Source organism: Doryrhamphus excisus, linkage group LG14 (genome assembly GCF_037039965.1).
Source record: "Doryrhamphus excisus strain RoL-2023G ecotype Guam linkage group LG14, RoL_Dexc_Guam_v1.1, whole genome shotgun sequence".
Classification (NCBI taxonomy): domain Eukaryota; kingdom Metazoa; phylum Chordata; class Actinopteri; order Syngnathiformes; family Syngnathidae; genus Doryrhamphus; species Doryrhamphus excisus.
Genome location: NC_136370.1, coordinates 10087274 through 10108486, shown reverse-complemented (window position 1 = coordinate 10108486; position 21213 = coordinate 10087274). Strand labels below are relative to the sequence as shown.

Genomic DNA, 21213 nt, shown 5'->3' with positions numbered 1-21213 from the left:
GTGGTTATTGTTCCCCTGATAACATTTGCACCCCAGTTATGCATGAACAGAAAAGCAGGTTGTTTATGAGTCTGGATACAGGTCAGTGGCTACTGGTGACAAAGCAATAGATGTGAAGATTTATGGTAGAAATTATCAGACATCACGGTGGTGTGACAAGACCTATAAATGTCTGGAGACAAATAAAATGTCTGGAGGGTGTAAAAATACTGTACATGACCTTATGTCCTGGCAAAGGGGCATGTGTAAGTGGCCGATAAAATTCAGCATTACAATTCCCTGGTGAATTTGATTAATTTCCTGAATGGTTTCGTTTAATCTGCTTACCTTCTGCTGGATGCGGTGCTGGTGTCCTTTCTGGATCCAGATCCAGATGGGGAGGGCAGAGTGCCGCCGCCTTTCTTTGGTAGAATGGTGCCGTTGTTCACTGAGGGTCGTAACGGCAACGTGGCAATCATTGGCCGGGCTGGCAAAAATATGACAATAAAAAGGAACATTAGAACATATTTCTAGTTTTTACTCAAGTACTGATATCTTACTCCAATAAGACAGAAAAAGGCGTTAAATGCTTCCTTTGTTTGTTATCGAATAAGATCATAAAACAGACAGATCCTTCATCATTTCTTAACAGTGTTCAGTTTTAATCAATTGCAATATATGATCCATGCAAGAAGCATGGGTCATTAACACTAACAGAGCATGCACACACAAATACATGTGCCAGAAGCCAAGGCAAGCATATAAAACACAAAGATGCAGGTTCTTTCTGTGGTGATAAATATTTAATAGACAGTTTCATTGGGCAGACAGGCACCACTCACAACACTGTTGTCTTTCATGTAATAATTACGCAGCAGAGGGTAAACGGGTTGTAATTGTGCAGTCTGTTAAAGTAACTGTGTCTTTGTCTTTTAGGAGGATTCCGGGCTGTGTTCCGGGCAGCCTGCTGTCTTGCTGCACCAGTCATAGTAAAAAAAAAAAAAAAAATCCAGAGTCATCCAACAGCTCTCAACACAAATGTCGGAGGGCAAAATCTAACTCTTAATCGCAGTGCTATTTTTTTTTTGTAACAAAGACTGCCGGACTGCTTCTTTCACAAGTTGACATAATAATATAACTCAGCAACAATCAATGCTCTGGAGCTTGTTCCTATTTAGCTCTGAGCCTCACCTTTTTTTCCTATAGTGTGAGCTTGGGAGGTAATGTTTTATTGTTCAACTGTTAGAATTCCAGTATTGACCAGGATATAAACGGCACTTTACTATATATTGTAGGTTGTAGACATGTTTACATGCAAACCAATAAGTGGTGATGAGCACCTTAGTGATTGACAGTTTTTCTTCCTGTTTTGTGACTTGGGAGAGATGACCGGCTTGGAGAAAGTCACTCAAAAATTGCACAATAGAGATGTTCCAAATTTTTTGGCTTCCAGGCTGATCCAATCGTTTTTTTTAATAACAAGCTATTGTTAAAAAATACATTTGTGGAATTAAGTATGGTTATGAAAATAGCATTAAAGTATCAAAGCATTAAACAACAATGCAACCAAAGTATATTGCTGTATTTACCTTTTTATTACACAGCATGACCAACAATATTGACCAACCATTTTTGGGTAGGGCAACTCATTAGACATTGATATAGATCAATTTGTGTTGTGACAAACTAGTCTCTTCAACACAATAGTAATTTATTGACCGTCCTTATTATGAACCAGCAGTTAAAGCATGACAGATGGGCATGACAGAACTAAGTCAGGTGTGCTAACGACAGTGTGATAACAAAAGTGACTGTGTATCATAGTGAAGACAATGTGACACAACTGCAGGCAGTGACAGAAATGTGCTCGCTCACACAAACGTCACCAGGCCTCGTGGGTGCGGACATCAGCCTACCTGACCTCCCAACATGGCTGTCTGCTGAAGGAGACTTTCTCATCAAAGTAGGCTCTACGCACATGACGTACAATACATACAACAACAAAACCCAGTCCAGAAGAAGGAGATCAACCTTCCAGCTAACAGGCAAATTTACAGCAAAAGTCAAGCGGTGTCTGTTCAGCCTGTGCCACTATTCACCTTTAGTGGGCCCTCGGCGTGAGCTCATGGCTTGCTGCTCCTCAGATAGGTTGAGCCTACGGACCACGTCGGCCAGAGCAGACTTCAGCAACTGGATCTCATCTTCCTGCATCTGGACCCTCTGCTCCAGGGAGGCGATGCGGTCGGTGACCTCCATGTTGCTGGATGCAGATGCACTATCATCTGAGGAAACACAGTCAGATGAGTCTGCACAGTAATGTAATAAAATATTTGCATGTTACATTTACTTTCTGAAGATAAAAACAAGAACTCATACACTACACACACACTTCATGAAGACTGCCACAGTCACTTGATAAAATATAAATGTAAATCGCTGCTGTGTTTTTTTCCAGTAGACTTGCAATAACAATCAGATGAATTATGCATTAGATGGCAAACATCTGGTGATTAAGCAGATCTTTTGTGTGTGCTCCCACTGAAGAGTGAAGTGCCTTTAAACCAGACTGCCTGCCAAGATTATGGAAATACGGTGGGGGAAGCGTTTGACTTGCCTATATAATACTGTTAACAGTTAAGTATAACAGTGGTTTACTACAGACAAGATGGTGAAAATGACAACAAACAAATGTTTTTCATCAGACGCCCATTTGAATACATCAATTTGAAGGACCAACATCAAATTGATTTCAATTGTAAATTATTTTTGTAAGGATAGAGGGCAAGTTGGTGCATTTCCAGCTTATGGAGGCCACAAATTGGGAACTGGCCAGATAAAATGTAAAAATTATGCAAATTAAGGTGTGGAAAAACCCTTTTTAGATCTGCTGGATTTTTTTTTGACTGACCCTCAAAAGTATAAACTCCATATGTAGACTGAACCAATCAACATTATGACGCTGCTTCTTTAGTGCTTCCAATCACCGTCTTTATTCAATTGCCTTTATTCATGCTTTACAAAAGCAAATAACTCCAGGGTCTCTACTTAGCACCAAAAAACATCTGTGGCGTTATGCAACCTCAAATTTGTATTAACTCCACCAGATGTCAGTACCTGTATCTGAAGTATCATGAGTGGTTAGCATCCAGCATCTTTATCTACCTCTGCATGCACTGTATACTGTTAGTTGTGTTACTCAGTTATTAGTGTGAAACTAATTTGTCACTGTTGTTTACAATTAACTAATCAGTCGCAAACTACAATAACAATAGACACATTGTTACATTAATACCTCTCCGCCAAAACTGTGAATAAAATTTTTTACAGGGTTAACTTTCAAGTTGTCTAAAAATATCTGCTCACCTGAGGTGCATTGTTTGAAGCAGTGCTTCTTCATGTTGACTATCCCAAGCTAAAGCTACTACGACAGTATCTAATCAGCATCTGTCCCTCATCTGCTTTCAGGCAAAACACAATGGCTGCATAACAGTATCGCTGGTCTGAGGGGTACAAAGATGGATTGTTATTGGCCCATTCATTACACAGCTCTGTGCGAGCATCAATGCTTAGCACCTAAAACATTTGAAGGAAGTCTACATTTTTCACAGTAATGTGACAGAAGTGAATGTAAAGCTCATCAGGTCAGATGTTCGCCAAAAGTCACTATCAGTGAGGTGTTGCTACATTCAACAAATAAGCCATTAGCATGCATACCATGGGACAACAGTCTCTGTGGTTCAAAACAATAAAAGTACACTATTAAACCAAATGATCCAAAATGTTTAATGTATTACCTATACCATTATTATATTCATAATTCACCAAATACTGCATTATAAGGTGTCTCATGGATCCAGTAATGGATGAAAATGAGGATGAGCATTTCCCATCTCTGAAGAACAGAGAGGCACTTTTCTGAGTCATGCACAATCACTGACATCAATAATTTACTGTAGAGAGTGCATACATGTTCAGATCCATTTTCCCTTTAAGTTCTCTCATGCACAACAGTTATCAACATATTAAAGGATGTCAAATACGTAGCCGAGTGGGTGATGATTGTGACTGCATAGGGGAAATCATTTCACATCTTGGTCTATGCTATTATTTTACCCGTATTATAGACAAAGCCTGACTAAAAGATTTTAGAAGAGGTTTGAGGTCCTTTTTGTTTCTTCAGCCAAAAGAGTGAGATTTTTGGTGGGGTTGTGGTCAGGGTTCTTCACGTTCTTCCACTTGAAGCTCATCCACGCATTACCCTGCTTTATGCGCTTGGGCACGGTCATGCTGGAAAAAATAGCCTTTTTCAAACAATCCCCATAAGTTAGAAGCTTGTAATTGTCAAAAATGTCTCATTAAGGCCATGGGAAACAGCCGGTCACAAAACCATGACAGTAGGGAACCAATATCCAACTGCTGGCTCGTTTATCTCGTTGCAGAAGGTTTTAATTCCACACTAGCTCAGCAGATGCTTTGTATAATGCAACCAGGAAAAACATTTCTCCCAAGATCAATGACTCATTAGTCAAATAACATTACGCAAGCTTCACTAATGGAAATCTGGACTCCATTAAATACAAGTGGTGTACAAATGTTACAGTTTTCATAAGAAAGCAACCCAGAGAAGATGGAGTTGGAGGATTGAATGTCATTGTTGGTCAAGTTTCAACCCACTGATTTAATCAAACCACATGCATGGCTCATCAGAACACTGAACTGAAAAACAAAAAAACCTGAATTTAAGGATGTTAGAGTGCCATCAATCACAGACAAGTGTATTAAATCAACCTGCCGAGATTAGGCTGACAGACGGTTGGTTTGCAAGTCGCCTGACGGCTCCTGCTGGACAGAGGCTTAAAGAGCTATGAATAGGCTCGAGGTGGCAGAAAGGAAGGGGAGCCATCCAACGTGACCACCTCAGTTGATATTAAAGAGTAAGACAACAGCATAATGGCTTGGATCTTGGTCTCGTGTCAAAAACAGACTCTGAGATATGAAGAGAAGTGGATGGAGAGGTCATAAAGAGATGGAGCAAGATGGGAGGCCAAATGACTCTCATGTGGGATGCTATACGGAGCTTCTATGAGCCTGTTTCACCCGCCCTTCCTCCCACAGGCTACATCCTTCCTGAGGTCACACGGAGGTCAAACTGAACACAACTCCCCCACTTTGCAGCTGCCAGAAACACTTTCTGCAAGCATACACTCAGTGGACTAAAATATTGGGACACTTTGACATTGATGCTAAGACAAGATGGAATGCATACAACTGTAAATTCAATGGTCACCCCTGACCCTTTATCCATATAATGTAGTCTGTTGGAAGCCACTTAAGGACCATTTGTACATATTTGAAAGATGAAGAGGAGGTTCATTTAATGCATCTAATGCTATAATGTTCATCTTTGTTGTTCTTTCTTGGATCTTTTAAAATTGAGAGAACTTAAAGTGAATTTTGATGTTATCTTAAGATAGTGCAAACAAGACCATATTGACAAGTACTTCCTGTGTGGATTCCTTTAAGACCATAGTTAACATACTAGCAAGCTACATAACCTTTCAATTTACAGCTTGTTGACATAACTGAAACAGCACTCAGAAGCACAGCTTTCTGCCAAGGTTGAAATGTTAACAAAATTCCCACAATCCTTGAGAATCCTTGAGCAACATATTTGTATTCTTTTATCTGTGAGTACTATATGTTCATAGGCCATTGCCTGGTTTACATTGCTGTAAGACGATGGAGGCAAAAATAGATAAATTCCTTAAAGAGATTAAAGAAAATTGAAAGGCTAATTCCTGGTGCATTCTCGGGCCAGGCGGACAGTTTCATAATCACTCAAAGACAAATGTCTCCTTTTTTTGTACCTACCTTTTAATTGGTAAACCTTCAGTTTAAATGATACAGACTTAACTTAAAACGACAGCTTATATTACAATGTAGCCAATTCAGAGTGACAAAGTAGCAATAAGAATAGACACTTACTGTGTTTACCTACACTCTTACTGCTGCATGATTTTAACAGCAGAACAAGACCACAGAGGCACCAAGGCAAGCTTGGCAGCGGCCGCAGGCACCAACACAAACGTCTCTGTCAATCTCAACCTTTCCTGACATGAAACAAGCCTTTGTCCCTCAGTAACAAACAACCAGCAAGAAAGACAGGGATGAGACATTTGTTCCAGCCAGTGAGCGTGTGTTGTTCCGTCCACTTTACGCTGTTGTTATGGGAACCCGTGTTTGCAAGTGCCAGACACTGTCAGCAAACTGAACAACATTAGCCAACAGTAGCACCACCATCTGGAGGGTCGACACTATACAGCTGTGATTCTGGATGGAGATGGCATTGTTACACAACAGAACTGTCAGTTTTGCGCTCATCTGGGAATATACTGTTCTCATTGACTGTTGGCTTGTCGGAAAATGAGGAAAAGACTGGTTACGTTTGACCAAAGTTTGATCCCAGTCAATTAAAGTTAGTTATTTGTTTCATCCAACGCAGGCATAATTCCCTTGTGTTCTGCTGCGATTACCAGAGGAGGTTCAAATCTCAGAAAATGTATCATTGGAAGTAGGGACAATGAAGACTGATTGTGTTGTGAATGATATAAAATGTTACAGATGTTGCAGCCGTATTGCAATCATCATCCAGTGATGCTACAGAGATGCTAGCTCCACATTCACATATTTGCCTTGACATTTGCATAGATGTCAAATTAGTTAAAAAGTAAATAAAATTGGCCACACAGACGTTTTGCAAAAAAACAGTTTTTGCTTTCAAAATTGTATCCCCTCACATGTCCCTCACATCCCTGCACCTGTTTTCTTGATTAATCTATATTTAATGAACTTTCTAATGGAACCATTCCATTTGCCCCCCACTCCATATGTTACTGACAGGCTGAACACATGCAATCAGACACGCACTTGGGCCGGATGTTTCTCTCGATTCTCCCATTAAAAGGCAGATGTAAGAGACCAATTAGGGTGCTGGAGCAGCCTCTGGGAACTGCACCATGGGCACAGGGAGGTTAATTGTATCTGTTTGCATTACAACTGATCTGCTGGCTAGAACCTGGAGAAGGTGCAGCAAGCAAATCAATGAGCCACGTCTTTAACCTCAACAGACATAATATGCTGATGAGAAGGATTAGCATAAATTGAATTAAGCTAACTCTTGCTGGGTCATTGTGACTGTATCTTTCATTTCTCTTAAATGGTTTGGTGAATAACTTAAGGATTAACATTTTATAGCCAATTCAACAGAAGAATTAATGCAGAAGTAATGTTTTTACATACAAGTGCATGAAGTGCTCATCTTAGAAAGTCCTATTCAAAACAAGTTTTTTCAATACCCGGTAAGGTATGTATTGTTTTAGTATTTTCCATTTGCATGGGTTTACCCTATACCCTATTGAGTTTGTATGCAAACCAATGGCCAAAACAACGAAATCAGTACCCATTCTAAAAGGTATAAAACAGCCCTTAAGAGACCAATATAGATGTAATAATTCAGCCATGTGAATGAAAAGTGTATGATAAAAATAATTCCATTACTATTTCAAAGTGCTGGAATTGATTTATTCACATTTATAGCGCTATAATTTTACCCCTGTTTTGTATGGACAGCACTGATGACACTGTGCGCAGTGACTAAAAATAATGGGTTTTTGTCAAGTGGTATGATTTATGACTAGTAGCCCTCCCCCACAGGTAAAAGTCGACATTGTGGTGAGCACATCTTGCGTTTCCATGTAGAGTGGAAACATCCTGCTTTCTGTTTCTGGCTATTTTGTGGTATTTTTATACACGCTCAAGGACTAGTGAGCTTGCTGACCTACACGCGCTCGCACACACACACACACACACACACACACACACACACACACACACACAGAAGTTGAAGCTGGACACTATGACAAGCTTGGTTACCCACACACACACACATTCACAGTTGGTACATTTAAAACGCAGGAGCTTGCACATTCCCTACTTTGCATGCATGATTGTTTTAGTGGGTCAGAGGATGAGGCTGCACGGATGTGTGCCAGTGCAGGAAAAGATCAGAGAAAGAGGGAAAGCTCTTCTGCTAAGCTTCTGTTCACAGGGAAATGCTTTTCAATGACAATGTGGACACCATTTTGCCAATTAACAGCTAGTTGCATCAAGATGGTAGAGATGGTAGCATGAAGGGGGGTCAAGTGTTAGTACAGTCATGTCATAAAAACGCTGGACAGCTTCCACCTGACCTCGGACATGCATAGTGTTACTGTAATGCACCACAAGCTGTATCATGTGCACATTTAATGGTCACACTTTGTCTAAGCGTTAACAGCTTGACACCCTAACATGAATGACAAAGCAAAAGGTAAACTCTTAGCCAAAAAAAAATACAGTAAGATAAGAGGAGACAGGAGCAAGCATCACTAGTCAACTTCTTCATCTTTAGATTTCTGAAGGTATTAAAAATAAAGTACTCTAAAGTAGAGCATTCTCACAAGATCAAACAGTCCAGAGGAGATGAGAAGGAGGGAAAAATAGCTGGGAGCTAAAACAAATGAAGGGCTGATAAGAAAAAAATTGTGAAAAATTAACAGAAGCATGGGAAATTGTGAGAGTGGGGGTAGCTGCAGAGAGACAAAACCAAACGGAGAGCGCATAGATAGAGCACTCACTGATTCTGAACTGCAGGAAATCGATCTCAGACGTTAAATGAATCAGCATTAGTAGAGGAGATACCCAGGTTCAAGTCAATATGTTTATCAGACGGCTGCTCTGGTACCTGTTGCAGATGAATAATGTCAGAGGCACTTGTCCGTTTCCATTTGATCACCTTTATTTGAGTGGCGACCTTGGGATGCATGAGCATGGTGCATGAGTCAGTTCGTCAGTTCAATTTATAAATAAAAGAAATGTGTAGAATGGCATGACCCTTTGGATGCAAATTCAGGGCGTGAAGTAAAAAAAAAATGCTGATCCTGAACTTTTTTCCCGTGGAAAAAAAAACAAAATTGTGAAAGATAATCGTCTTCAGCGATGAAAGAGCCACCCAGAAGTGCATACGATTCTACACACGTTCCCAAGCCTTACTTACTTAACCATTTAAAGCCAACGTGAACGTTACACTGTCAACAGCCTTAACGTTAGCAAGCTAATGCTAACTGGGACAACAGGAGAACACAGAAGTAAATAGCAACTAAATGCAGCGCAACAGAATAATCTCCCGGTCAAATGCCGCTATTACTGAAAACAGCATATGACACTTAGTTGAGGTGAAAGGTAGTATGTTTACAAAGCAAAATACGGCTGCAACTAAGTTCAGCCTCCTTTTCCGCCGGGGCGCTGGCAGTCTCCACCCCCGACTGCTGAACACCAGTCACTCATTGGCTGATCCGGGCATGCACTGCGGTCTCACGAAGAAACACAGCTTTCTGATATGTTTTAATTGTTCCCGAATACAAACATTTTAAAAGTATTTGTTCAAATTAATTATTTGTAAAAAGAAAAAAAGCCATTATTCGTGCCATTCCGAATACCGTATTCAGCACAGTACACAAAAACATATACCTTTCCCCGAGTTGTCTTGAACGAAATAGCGGTTTGGGGGGCACGGGCTTGGCAATAGCTGCATTCAGAGCCTTACCATGGCTACAATGAGTTTGTGTTTGTCTGGGTCCGGCAGATTATTATTATAATGTTATTTTCGTTGGTCCTATTGAAACACCAGCGATCTGTCATGATGCTGGAGTACTTTAAACCCTGCAAATTGTGGAAATTATAAGCGAATGGGATGCTCAACTTGGCCGTTCTATTCTGTGCTGGAACAATATCCAGTCCGCTTCCTCCTCCTCCCTTCTACACTCAATTGGCTACCGTGTGTGGGGGATTTAATCCTAATCCATGTACACGTGCCATCATCAGACATGCTCGTTGGACAGAAGCCTAAGAAGGGGTGCGAGATGGAGTTGTGTCACCCCCAACCACAGTGTGTCAAACCATCTCTGTGGTGCTAGAGTATAATTTGGGAGAGGGAGCGGGGGTTGTGCCACTGGGGGCTGTGCCAGTGTGCTTGCGGGTGAACTACATGGAGGGCAGAGATAAAAGGATGTCTGATCCACATTTGGGAGAGATTATGAGCTGAAAAGGTGAATGGATGAATGCGGATGCATGAGTGTCATCTAGATAAGCATGAGTGTATGTGAGCATCGGTTTAAGAGGTGCTTTAAATCAATTCAACTCAATGAAATTAAATTCAATTCATTTACACAGCGCCAAAATCACAGTTATCTCATGGAACCAACTGAAACCCCACATGAGCAAGCACCTGGTGATGGAGGCAAGGAAAAACTTTCTCCCCTCTGGGGAACAAACCATGAACAGAAACAAGGCTCTGTGGGGCGGCTGTCTGTCTCAATCGGTTGGGTTGAGATAGAAAAATAGAGTAGAGGGATAGCTGACAGATCAGAAAAGAGTCTTCATCTTAGTCAAAGAGGGGTATTTCATAGAAGGGTATCTCTGATACATATCAGTTTATCAGGGGCCAGCTCTAACTACTACATGCTTTAGCAAAAAGGTGGGTTTGGAGATTATTTTTAAATAGAGAGCGGGTGTCTGCCCGCCCACATTGAGTCTGGGAGATGGTTCCATAACAGAGGAGCCTGATAACTAAAGGCTCTGCCTTCCATTCTACTTCTAAAATTTGTAGGAGTAGCAAGTAAGTGTAAATTCTGGGAGCGCAGTGGTCTACTAGGTTCATAGGGTAATAGGAGCTCTTTAAGATATACTGGTGCCTAACCGTGTAGTGCTTTGTATATATGTAAATACTTCTTACAGTATTGTATTGTGTTAATGTTACTGTATTCTCTTAAGATATTTAGTACCTCAGGAGTATACAATCAGGGAGTACATTTGTCTCCAACAGGATACCAAATGTACATTGAGCAGATTACACTGGAACTACAAAGGAGAGTTGTAACACAGGTCAACAAGCTTGATGAATATGTGTGCTCAATATGGGACAATTAGAGAAGTATGAAGGAATTCATGATTCAAAATAATCTCTTATGAAATTTTTGAATGTTTTATTTATTATCATAGACATGCTACCGGGACTTTAGAAGGCACCGGTTATCTTCATATTGATTGATTTATTCTAAACCTAAGGAACCAAAAAGATACCACTACCACACAGAATGGGAGGACAACTTTTTTTTTTTAATAGTTTTAAGGTAATGTAATGTCTCAATGTTTTGTGTGATTACTTCCACCTAGAGTGACTGGAATATTACATATCACTTGTATTCCAATATGTTTTGACTAATAATAGACTAATTATTGTTATCTACTAATTGTGATAATTTTGTCATTAATTTCAGAAAAACGGTAAATATAGCAAACGACAATCAAGAGACAACTGTACTGCTGATCCAACAGGGGAAAAGTGGTAAATTCTATAAAAGACCAGTTAAGCATATCCTTACAACCGGGTGTTCCACATAGCCTAATTCAAGACAATACTCTCTCTTGAGTAGCACATCTAAAAAAAGACAATCCTTAAATGACTAACTATGTTCACTGGATGAAATCAGTGTGTGTGCCTGAGTGTGTAATGAGGCTAATTTTCCCTTAGCGTGAGTTAGCCAGCTAGCTCTGATCTCCTGAGGACAAAACGTGCAGCCTGCGTGTGTTCCTGCAGTTTAGCTGACCTAGTCTCTGAACATTAGTCTGGTTGGATGCTCCACAACACATGGAGCCTGAGAGGGGAGTGGATGACATCATTGCATTTTGGCCGGGCCCAACTGGACGGCGGCATGATGTCACTTTTGCTTGGAGGCCCGGCACTGACAGACACACACTGACTCAAACAAATCTGCAATAAATTAAGTAGGGCCACAACTACGGTTATTTTTAATAACTGATGAATTGGTCGATTAATCGATTAATCAGATTTTTAAGAAACACGTGTTTAATTTCCATCTCTTTATTCCGAAATGGAAGATTTGAACTAACAGAGCAAATAAGTGCACAAACACCAAGTTGCAGCTTGAATATTCTGTTAAAATAATGTTAAATTAGTAGTTGGGTCCGCAAAATATCAGAAAAGAGGAAAAAAAAAGTTAAAGCTGACACTGTATGTGTGAATATCTTGGTTTAGCTTTAACTAAGATAATAGGTCTGCTTTCATGGATGACTAAGAAAATTTAAAATATTCACAATTTGAGAGGTTGAAATCTGAGTATATATACACACATTTAAATTAAAAACAACTAATGGATTAGTGGGCTGCATGGAGGTCCAGTGGTTAGTGTGCAGGCCTCACAGCTAGGAGACCTGGCTTCAATTCCACCCTCGGCCATCTCTGTGTGGAGTTTGCATGTTCTCCCCGTGCATGTGTGGGTTTTCTCCAGGGACTCAGACTTCCTCCCACATTCCAAAAACATTCTAGGTTAATTGGCGACTCCAAATTGTCCATAGGTATGAATGTTAGTGTGAATGGTTGTTTGTCTATATGTGCCCTGTGATTGGCTGGCCACCAGTCCAGGGTGTACCCCGCCTCTAGCCCGAAGATAGCTGGGATAGGCTCCAGCACCCCCGCGACCCTCGTGAGGATAAGCGGTAGAAATGAATGAATGGATTACCAAAATAGTTGTCGATTAAACATTGATTTATTGATAATATTTAGCACAAAGCAGTAGAAAATGAATGAATGAATGAATATATATGTATTAGCAGGAAGGTTAAATGTCAGCCATTTCCTTACAGCTAGACGTAAAACTATACTAGCTCAGCATGGGAGTGCTACACCTGTTTTGCAGGTCAACCAAAAGGCTTTAGATGCTGTTCAGTGCTGATCAGTTCAAAGTTTGGACACCCTTTCACATTCAATAGCATGCGCCAGACTTTTGACTTGTAGTGTAAATATCATGAACAGAAGATGAACATAGACATGTCTGAGTTGCTTCGGTTAACTGTTCAATAAATACTATGAAAAAAAAACCACTTTATGGGCACACGAGACAAATCAAATGGGGTCCGCTTATGTTAAGACCTTTCCTTAAAGCTGAATACGGTGTTGGATACCATTAGATTGTGCAGGACGATGATCTTATTGTTGTGGCCAGTGAGGATTACTACCCCTTCTCTTCAGTGCAGGAGCTTAGTACTGTGTAGTAAACATTACTGATGTTTACATTATTCAGAAATGCCAATTGCATTACCCCAGACGGATTGTGTACACTCATACAAATGCTGCTGCGGCGTGATATGACATTACCATAACAACCATTCATAGTATTAATTTAAATGTCGTAGGAGGGACAGTGACATGTAGTAGCAGGTGGACCTTCAGTAATTAGCAACTATGAAATCTGCTACTCTAAAGGAAAAAAGTGGGGGCTCCACATACAAAGGATGAAGATATAAGAAGAAGAATGAGTCATCATCAACACAAGAGCAGGTTTCAGTCTGTTACAAAAGTCACTCAGTTTGTTGGAGTTTGATCTCTTTGTGCAGCATTCCAAAAACTACTTGACTGTGTCAGTCGTATTTTGAAGCCACATTTAAAGCTCAACTTTTTAGAACTTGCAGCTTGCTGGGAAAGAAATCATTTGGAGGAATGATGTCATACTGATGTGTCATGCTGCTTAGTCACCCAGCAAACTGAAATATTGTTGCTCTCCCTGCCAGTAAATGGAGTACTGCGGCACAAATGGACACATCATTGCCATTCCAACACACCCATCATCACATCAATCAAGGCGAGTTTGTTGACAACACACTGTTGACATGATTGCGGCCTTCAGAAAAGTCTCTCATAGAAGTCAAGTTCATCTATGTATACGCACCCTAGCTATGACACGCCAAGCTCAGAGAAACAACATGCAGCTGCGGGAGGTACAAAAAGAGGGAGATGTTTACCATTGCAGAACTGAAGCAGCGACGAGGTGTCATACAAGCTGCTGTAGCTGGAAAAGCCGTCCTCCATTCTGAGACTCCACGTTCCACTTATTTTGCTTTGCCTGGCCCCTCTTCGGTGACTCCCTTTTGATTAGTTTATCGTGTCACTTGGTGTCCAGGGTTCTCCCTCCATTCACTCTGCACAGGTCAGGCTCCCTGGGTGTGTAACCATGGCAACCCATTCACTCCCAAGTATGTTGCTTGAACTCCAGATCGGTCTTCTATCTTCTTCTTTGTCGTCGTTATCCACCTTGTGTCACATAGAAAAAGAAACTAAGAGAACGTTCCCTCACTGGACGCAAATGGACTGCTGGAGTCACAGACCCAGAAGTTCAAGAGGCATTTGGTGTTTTTCCTCTTTTCCTCCTCCTCCTCCTCTTCTCCCGTCCCTCTGTTCCTCTTGTCTGTCCTCAGCAGAGGCAGCTGTTCTTCTCGCTGATCTCCAGCAGAAAAACTGCTTTAGGAGGGTTTGAGTAGGCAGAGGCGTTGCTGCGTGGTTGTGTGCTTAGGTGTGTGTGTGATAGGCTGCGTGTGTGTGTGTGTGTGTGTGTGTGTGTGCGTGTGTTCAGATAGTGCTGGGGAGAGCCCAACCTTCCGACTGTCACACAGCAGAGGCGAGTCAGAGCTCAGAGGGCGGGGCCTGTGGGATGGCTCCTCCTCTGCTTGGTGGTTAAGGACAAGGTAGGAAGGAAAGAAAGGGAGATGAGAGGATACATTAGATTAGAAGAGGAGAATTGAAGCTAGATGATGGGATGCTACAGGGAGGATGAGAGACAATGTGAAACATACACACTAAAAGGGATTGGGAGGCACATGAGGACACCACAACAAGCCTACGTCACGTCACATCCATTTGGCAGCTAAACGTTCAAGCGGAACATTTCCGGGGTCGCAGCTCAGTCTCAACACGATTATCATTCTGTTCTCCGTCTGTCTTATCAGCTGCTGCAGAAGCCTCAAACACTGAGGAATCCTTAAAACAAGGACAAGAGGTGGGTGGGTTGGGAGAGGGATATGTTGAGCAAAGGATAGAAGAAATAAATAAATAAATGGGATAGGAGGGGGAGGGTAGTGCGGAGCAGGAATACAGAAAGAGTGCTTGAGGGGGGAGCAGGGTAGGGGGAAGACACAAATTAAGAAGTAAGCAGAGAGTGAGTTTATTGAGAGGAAAAGGGGGGCAAAGAAAAAAGATTGCTTCTTAATTTTGATTGGAGGTTTGTATGTGTAAGTGAGCGGCGGCTCTGCATTATTTATAATCAAGCTAGAAAGGAAAAATAATAAATTAGACACGGTCTTTGCCCTACATTCTGCTCCATCTAGGGCCCAAGGAAATCTGTTTTTTTTCTGTTTACATTTTTTTTTACTTTTCACGCTTATTTTGTCACCATATAATGCATGTTTGACAAATAAATGCAAAAATCTTTACATTTATTGATGCAATACACCAAATGACAATTTTGCCCAGAAGCGAAAACAAATTTTTGATTGCTACAAAATCCTCAACAAATAATCATATCAGTGTTTATGGCTAAAGAACACATACTTTACGTGCAGATACAATTGTAATAGCTTTATTAATGCAAGCTATAAATATGATGCAGGATGTGCGGCACTCTTATTTTAAAGTGTGATGTGTGTTGAAAATGTGTTTTGACAATGGCGGAGTGCAACAGTGACTGAGGTGCCTCTTGAAGCCGTGGCGGTCGTCCCTATTTCAGAGAAAACTTGCACGAAGTCAGTGGGTAACCTAAAATGCTAAAGTACTGAAGTACTAACGCTAAAGTACTAAAGCACAGCTCATACAGTCTGTGTGGTGCATACACCAAGCCGCTAACCCTGCTAGCTTACACTGGCTATTGCTGTAGAGAAGCTCATGATCACGCTCAGTGACTAGTACGAGCATCAATCTTTTGTTTTTTTCCTTGACTTAGTCGAGGTTTTCCGATTGCATCCTTGACATGTTTAGTTCAGGAGGGGCTGGTTAGTGTCTGTGAGGACATGTTGCTATAAATGCGCATGCAATGGGTGGAATAAATATTTCCCCACACTAATGTTCCTTCCTGCACAGTTACATTTCATTCACACGGTCAATTTTTGCGAGATTCTGCATTTGATAGTAGATTAAATTATGATTGGCGATTATTCTGTCCGCAATTCCATTATCAAAGGGCCTTAGCTCCCTCTCAAGATCCGACTGATTGATGAGAAGAGATGCTCTAATGACAGCAAAGAGTGACAGCGTCTCACTTGTCTATGTCGCTTTTCCTCATTAGGGTCGTGGGGGTATGCAGGAGCCTATCCCAGCTGAGAAAAATCCCAGCGGAGAAAACCCACGCACACACCCGGAAAACATGATAACTCCACACAAAATGCCCAAGCAAAGATTCAAACCCAGATCTTCTCAATCTCTCGACTGTGTGAGTGACTGCTGCGTCTGCAATTTTGACAAATTATTTTTAAGACTTATTAACTTATAACAGAACATGATCCGAGAACATTGCAAAACTGTTACTTTAATGGCAAAATTGCTGGGAGCACTTAAAGTGAGAGTTTAAAATAGAGTCACCTTTTGTCACCTGACCTATTTAGTCCATTTATGCAGGCAACCAGACAATGTGGTTATACTTTGCAGTGGTGTCTAACTGCACTGCATCAAATATTTTTATTTCCTCATTAGCTACATGTTGACATGTTAAACACCGCTAACAAAAGGTAGGCAGCAATCACAGTTGATCATTATTATACTTAGAAAGGCATTTCTTTTTAGAATAAATGTTGCTCAAACTTCCGGGTTTGACTGGTAGCCAGTCAGTGTATTATCATACAATCTCATCCAGACATGCACCAGCAGATCTATTCAGCTGTGCAATAGAGAAGATTATGACAAACAAGGTATCCTTTGTGACCAATGTTGTATTTGGTTGTGGGAATTCAGAATTCAGAGTGTTGCATTTGGAAACCCACTTGAAGCAGTATTAAATCATCATCTTTGGACAATGCTCCTTTTAGGCAACAATGGCCAAATGTAGAAATGTAAAAATACTTAACATTTGCTTTCAAGCTTCTAAAAAAGGCCATAGAAAGATATGCCTTTATTAGTCCAACAAGGAGACATTTCAGATTTCCTTTTCATCCGTCTATACAAATACAACATTGCGACAAGGGGGAGACAAGACAGGATGATTGGGGCGATGAAATAGGGGAAAGAAGGGGAACAAGAAGAGGAGAGAAGAGGGGAAACAAATACAAATTCCAAACTAAACTCCTTATAGAGGAGCAGAGTGTGGGACTGTTAAAAAAAAAAACCTCAGCATACATTTGCAGAATATAGCGACTGGCATATAGTATTGTGATTCATATATAGCAGACACAGAACAATGCTTATATCGCCACAGTTCAAAACACAGCAATGCAAACATCCTATTGTGTTTTGTTCTCAGCAATGTAGGTGTTATGTCTAAAGAAGCTCAGATTATTGTAAATCTCATTCTGGAGCACATTTGGGATCAGGGTAAGCATCTGATGTTTGTGTGTGTGTGTGTGTGTGTGTGTGTGTGTGTGTACACATAAGTGCAGACCTCACTGCGTCCTCCCAACCACCACCACACGGCGGGTCCCCCAAACTGCACTAACAACACAATGGGTGGCAGCTGGTACTACTGCTACAGGCCCTCCTCTTCAAAGGCCTCCCTCCTTGTTCACACGCGCACACACCATTAGAAAATAAACAGTGTGCATGATGAGATCTCACTTATAATGGAAGCACCTTATCCATATGTGTAATAAACACAAACAACCTATAAGACCAAGAGGGCAAGAACAATCAAATCAATTCATTTCTAATCACTAATGACTCAAGATTCATTTGACGAATTAGTACACAGTATGATTTCTTACAATCCAATTTAAAATTATTCTGTACACCGAATATAGGTATAGGAGGTTGTTCAGTACTTCAACAAGCACTATCAATGTTTCATTTAGAGACATTTTATATTATTCAAGGAAAAAACACCATAAAGTTATTACTAACTTAGTTCCTTCCTTTCCAAAAAGGAAAAAATGCTTTAGTTCCAAGTATCCCCAGATGATCAGTCAGTCTGCCAGTGGGTTGGGATTAAACACAATCACATCCAGAACGAAGGCGCAAACAGGGTCAATCCTTTGGATGATCCAGCCACCATCTGTGTGCTGTCCTGGTTATTGGGCTGGTTTACTCTTTACACCATGAATTAATCTAACCTGTGGCCTCAATGATTGATATAAATACTGAATTTAGACAAAGCATGAGGGCTGAGGACAGACTTTGTGATTAAACGATAATAAAAAGGCAAAGTAAAAAATGAACAAAGTACCAGAAAAAATTATAAACAATAACCCAAATGATGTCATTTATTTATAGTCTGATATGTCACAACAGGAGTTGCAAACATTCACTTTCAAATAGGATAGAGACATGCGGTAATCAACCAATCATATAGCAAGGGCTTAAAAAGAGAAGACATAGAGATGTGATACAGCCAGAGAAATTGATTAAAATTGGAGCGATGAGTAAATAAAAAGGAGATGAAAAGCACAGGAAAGTGAGGCCAAACAAGAAGCCTGATGTATTATTCTGCGGAAATAAATCACATTTCTACCACCATCTTTAAACCATAATAAAGTACTACACAAGCCATCATTGTGTTAGACCACACTGTCAACCTTTAATACCTTTCAACCTGACACAAATAAGGTATACAAACTACATTAGGGCTCTGTGTGTAATCTATATGTTAATGAGCTACAACATGGACATTGGAAATTGCATACATTGTAGACTATATGCACACAAACTACATGGCAAGAATAGACATTGTGTTCTGTGAACTGCATAGAGTGGACACACACACACATGTATATGCTAGAGTGTACACGACTGTGTTCTCTGAAGCAGTGACAACATTAATCACATCTGACTTGGCTGCTGAAACATCCATGCTCACCCTCCACCCGCCACCCTGCTTCCTGAACAGCAACGCCATTTTCTGTCCCTGCAAACGCTGAAACAGGCATCTGTACAAATCTGCAATCTGTACAGTCCTCACAACACTCACAAATAGGCATTGCTTGTTTTTCTTTCTGCACCCTGCCTTGTTTATCCTTCTTTCAAAGTCACAGCAATCCAACCGGTGACACAATAAAGTCAAAAATAAATTGCAAGTGTGCACACATTTCTATTTGTTGAGAGGGGAATTGTTCTCATATGCAGGGTATAGAATAGCAAAGGCATCCCATCACATAATCTGCCTCAGTCAATAACATCTGTTTAACACAGTATCATGTGGATGTTAATGACTGTCACTGGTGCTTTTATATGTGGATATATATTTCATGACAAACTTTAGCCAATGCTGCTTTGAGCCAAAGTTGCACGCTCTTCATCAGATTAGCCCGCAAACGTGATATATCCTTACCCATTTTCCTCCTCTTATGTACGCCAAAGGGTCCATCATCTATTTGTGTCGTCTTTTAAATATGGCTGCTCAATCTTCCGTCGCGCTGCAGTCTCCTGAAGTTCCCGCTCTTCTTGAACCCTTCCTCGCTGGGCGTATTTACACACAAGATGAGGTTACACTGCCACCCGCAGGAGAACTCATAAACTGCAGCCGAAACTTCGATTCAACTATGAAATGTTGGCTACAATGGGTACAAAATCTGAAGTAGAGATTAATAAAATCGCCAACAAGGGGTGTATTTTTTTCAGAATGATATATTCTGGGGGGCAAATAACAGTGATAAATGGAGATGGATGGGGAAATAAAGGAAAGTAGTAATAGAAGGATACATGAGTCCGAGAGAGGTTGAGAAAGGGAAACTATTCCCACAAGATTGTTCCTGCTAATCTGTCAATTGGGGGCGTACAGAGATTTAGCTCTCCTTGCAACTTGGCTACTAATATCGAGATTTATCCTTTTGTTATGGTTGACTGAAAAACACACAGGGAATCACATATATGCAAGTACAAGTCGTCTTTCTCACATCTAGACTGACAGTATGCAATGAACCCTTCTGTAAATGTTTACTTTCTTCCCCTCACCCATCCATGCATCTATTTTAGCTCTAGTGCATGGGTCTGGTTTAAAGTGGGATTCCCACAAAGTTCCCATATAAGGGCCTAAACCAAACCAGCACCATTTTGAATTGGGGTGGACGATACTGCAAATTGTTGTATCAATACGATACAAAGTAGATACTTGGTCAGTGTTACCAATGCCAATATATATTTTTGTTGATCATATTATAATCACAAAAAAGTACAGGGAAATGATTTTCAGCAAACACATTTTTTTTGCATTTATCACAATTTTTTTAGCAAAACAAAATCAACAGTGCAAACCAATTAAACAGAAATCAATAATCTATTCCCTGTGTTTTAAACAATATAACAACAGAAAAAAGTACATACAGACACAAACTTAACATTTTCAATCTCATGTTAGTATCAATCCGGTACTAATATCCCAGTTGGTATCGATTGTATCCATACTTGTATCGATCCGCACACCCCTATTTTGAATACTTACTAGGTGACAGATGCGTAAAAAAGAACGGGTCCACTACAAGCCCCTCCCCTTCCACTCAAACACGTACTCACAATAGCTGAAAACTTGCAGAAGTGTCAGCAGTAAACACATGCACAGATACACACGTCATATGTGTTAAATGGCCTTGTATGTACACTTCCTTAAAGACTTACCCAGTGGAAGCCCCTCATAGTCGGACATGGTCACAAGCAGGAGAAGACCAACAGAGGCCTTTGATTAGTATAATATATCCAGTTGACTGTTATAATATGTCCCAACACTGTTTGGTGTAACTTTACTTTCAGTTCTCCCCCTCCTTCTGTTTTGCTTCCTGTACAGTGTCCACATTGGTCTGTGGACATGCCAGTCAAATATCCCACTCTATCCTATTGGACGGTAAATGTGTAACCAACAGCCCCCTCCCTTGGATACTGTTTCCCTTAAGATATGATAGGCCTTTCATGTGATTTCACAGCACCAATAAGATCAAATTTAAACACATTTGCATTGCAATCTCTCCGTAGAATACTTATTCAAGATGTTTTGCAAGGAATACATTAGACATAAACTGTCCCAAACCTTGAATAGTGCTATAAAATTCTAAGTGTAATAACATACATGTCCTGTAAGCGGCGCCAGAATCTCAGAAACAAGTGACTCCAGCCAGTTCATTGGAGTGGCCTACATACCAGCAACTACCAATGCCAAGAGA

The 21213-nt window shown here is 40.7% G+C and overlaps 1 protein-coding gene across 8 annotated transcripts in view; it reads right to left on the bottom strand.

Annotated features, from left to right (window-relative positions):
* eml1 (EMAP like 1) overlaps positions 1 to 20806 on the bottom strand; it is a 34319-nt gene extending 13513 nt beyond the window's left edge. Inside the window, exons 1-4 of one of the 8 annotated variants that reach the window (XM_058090194.2) lie at positions 20675 to 20806; positions 2079 to 2261; positions 1896 to 1949; positions 328 to 466 (exon numbers count right to left, since the gene is read on the bottom strand). In XM_058090194.2, the coding sequence (XP_057946177.2) occupies positions 328 to 466; positions 1896 to 1949; positions 2079 to 2261; positions 20675 to 20702 (404 nt within the window). In that variant the 5' untranslated portion in view covers positions 20703 to 20806. Of the gene's footprint in view, positions 1 to 327; positions 467 to 1895; positions 1950 to 2078; positions 2262 to 13896; positions 14855 to 19391; positions 19512 to 20674 lie in introns of those variants that run through there. The other 7 variants (XM_058090197.2, XM_058090192.2, XM_058090193.2 and 4 more) reach the window with 7 other exon arrangements.
* Between the last annotated feature and the right edge of the window lie 407 nt (positions 20807 to 21213).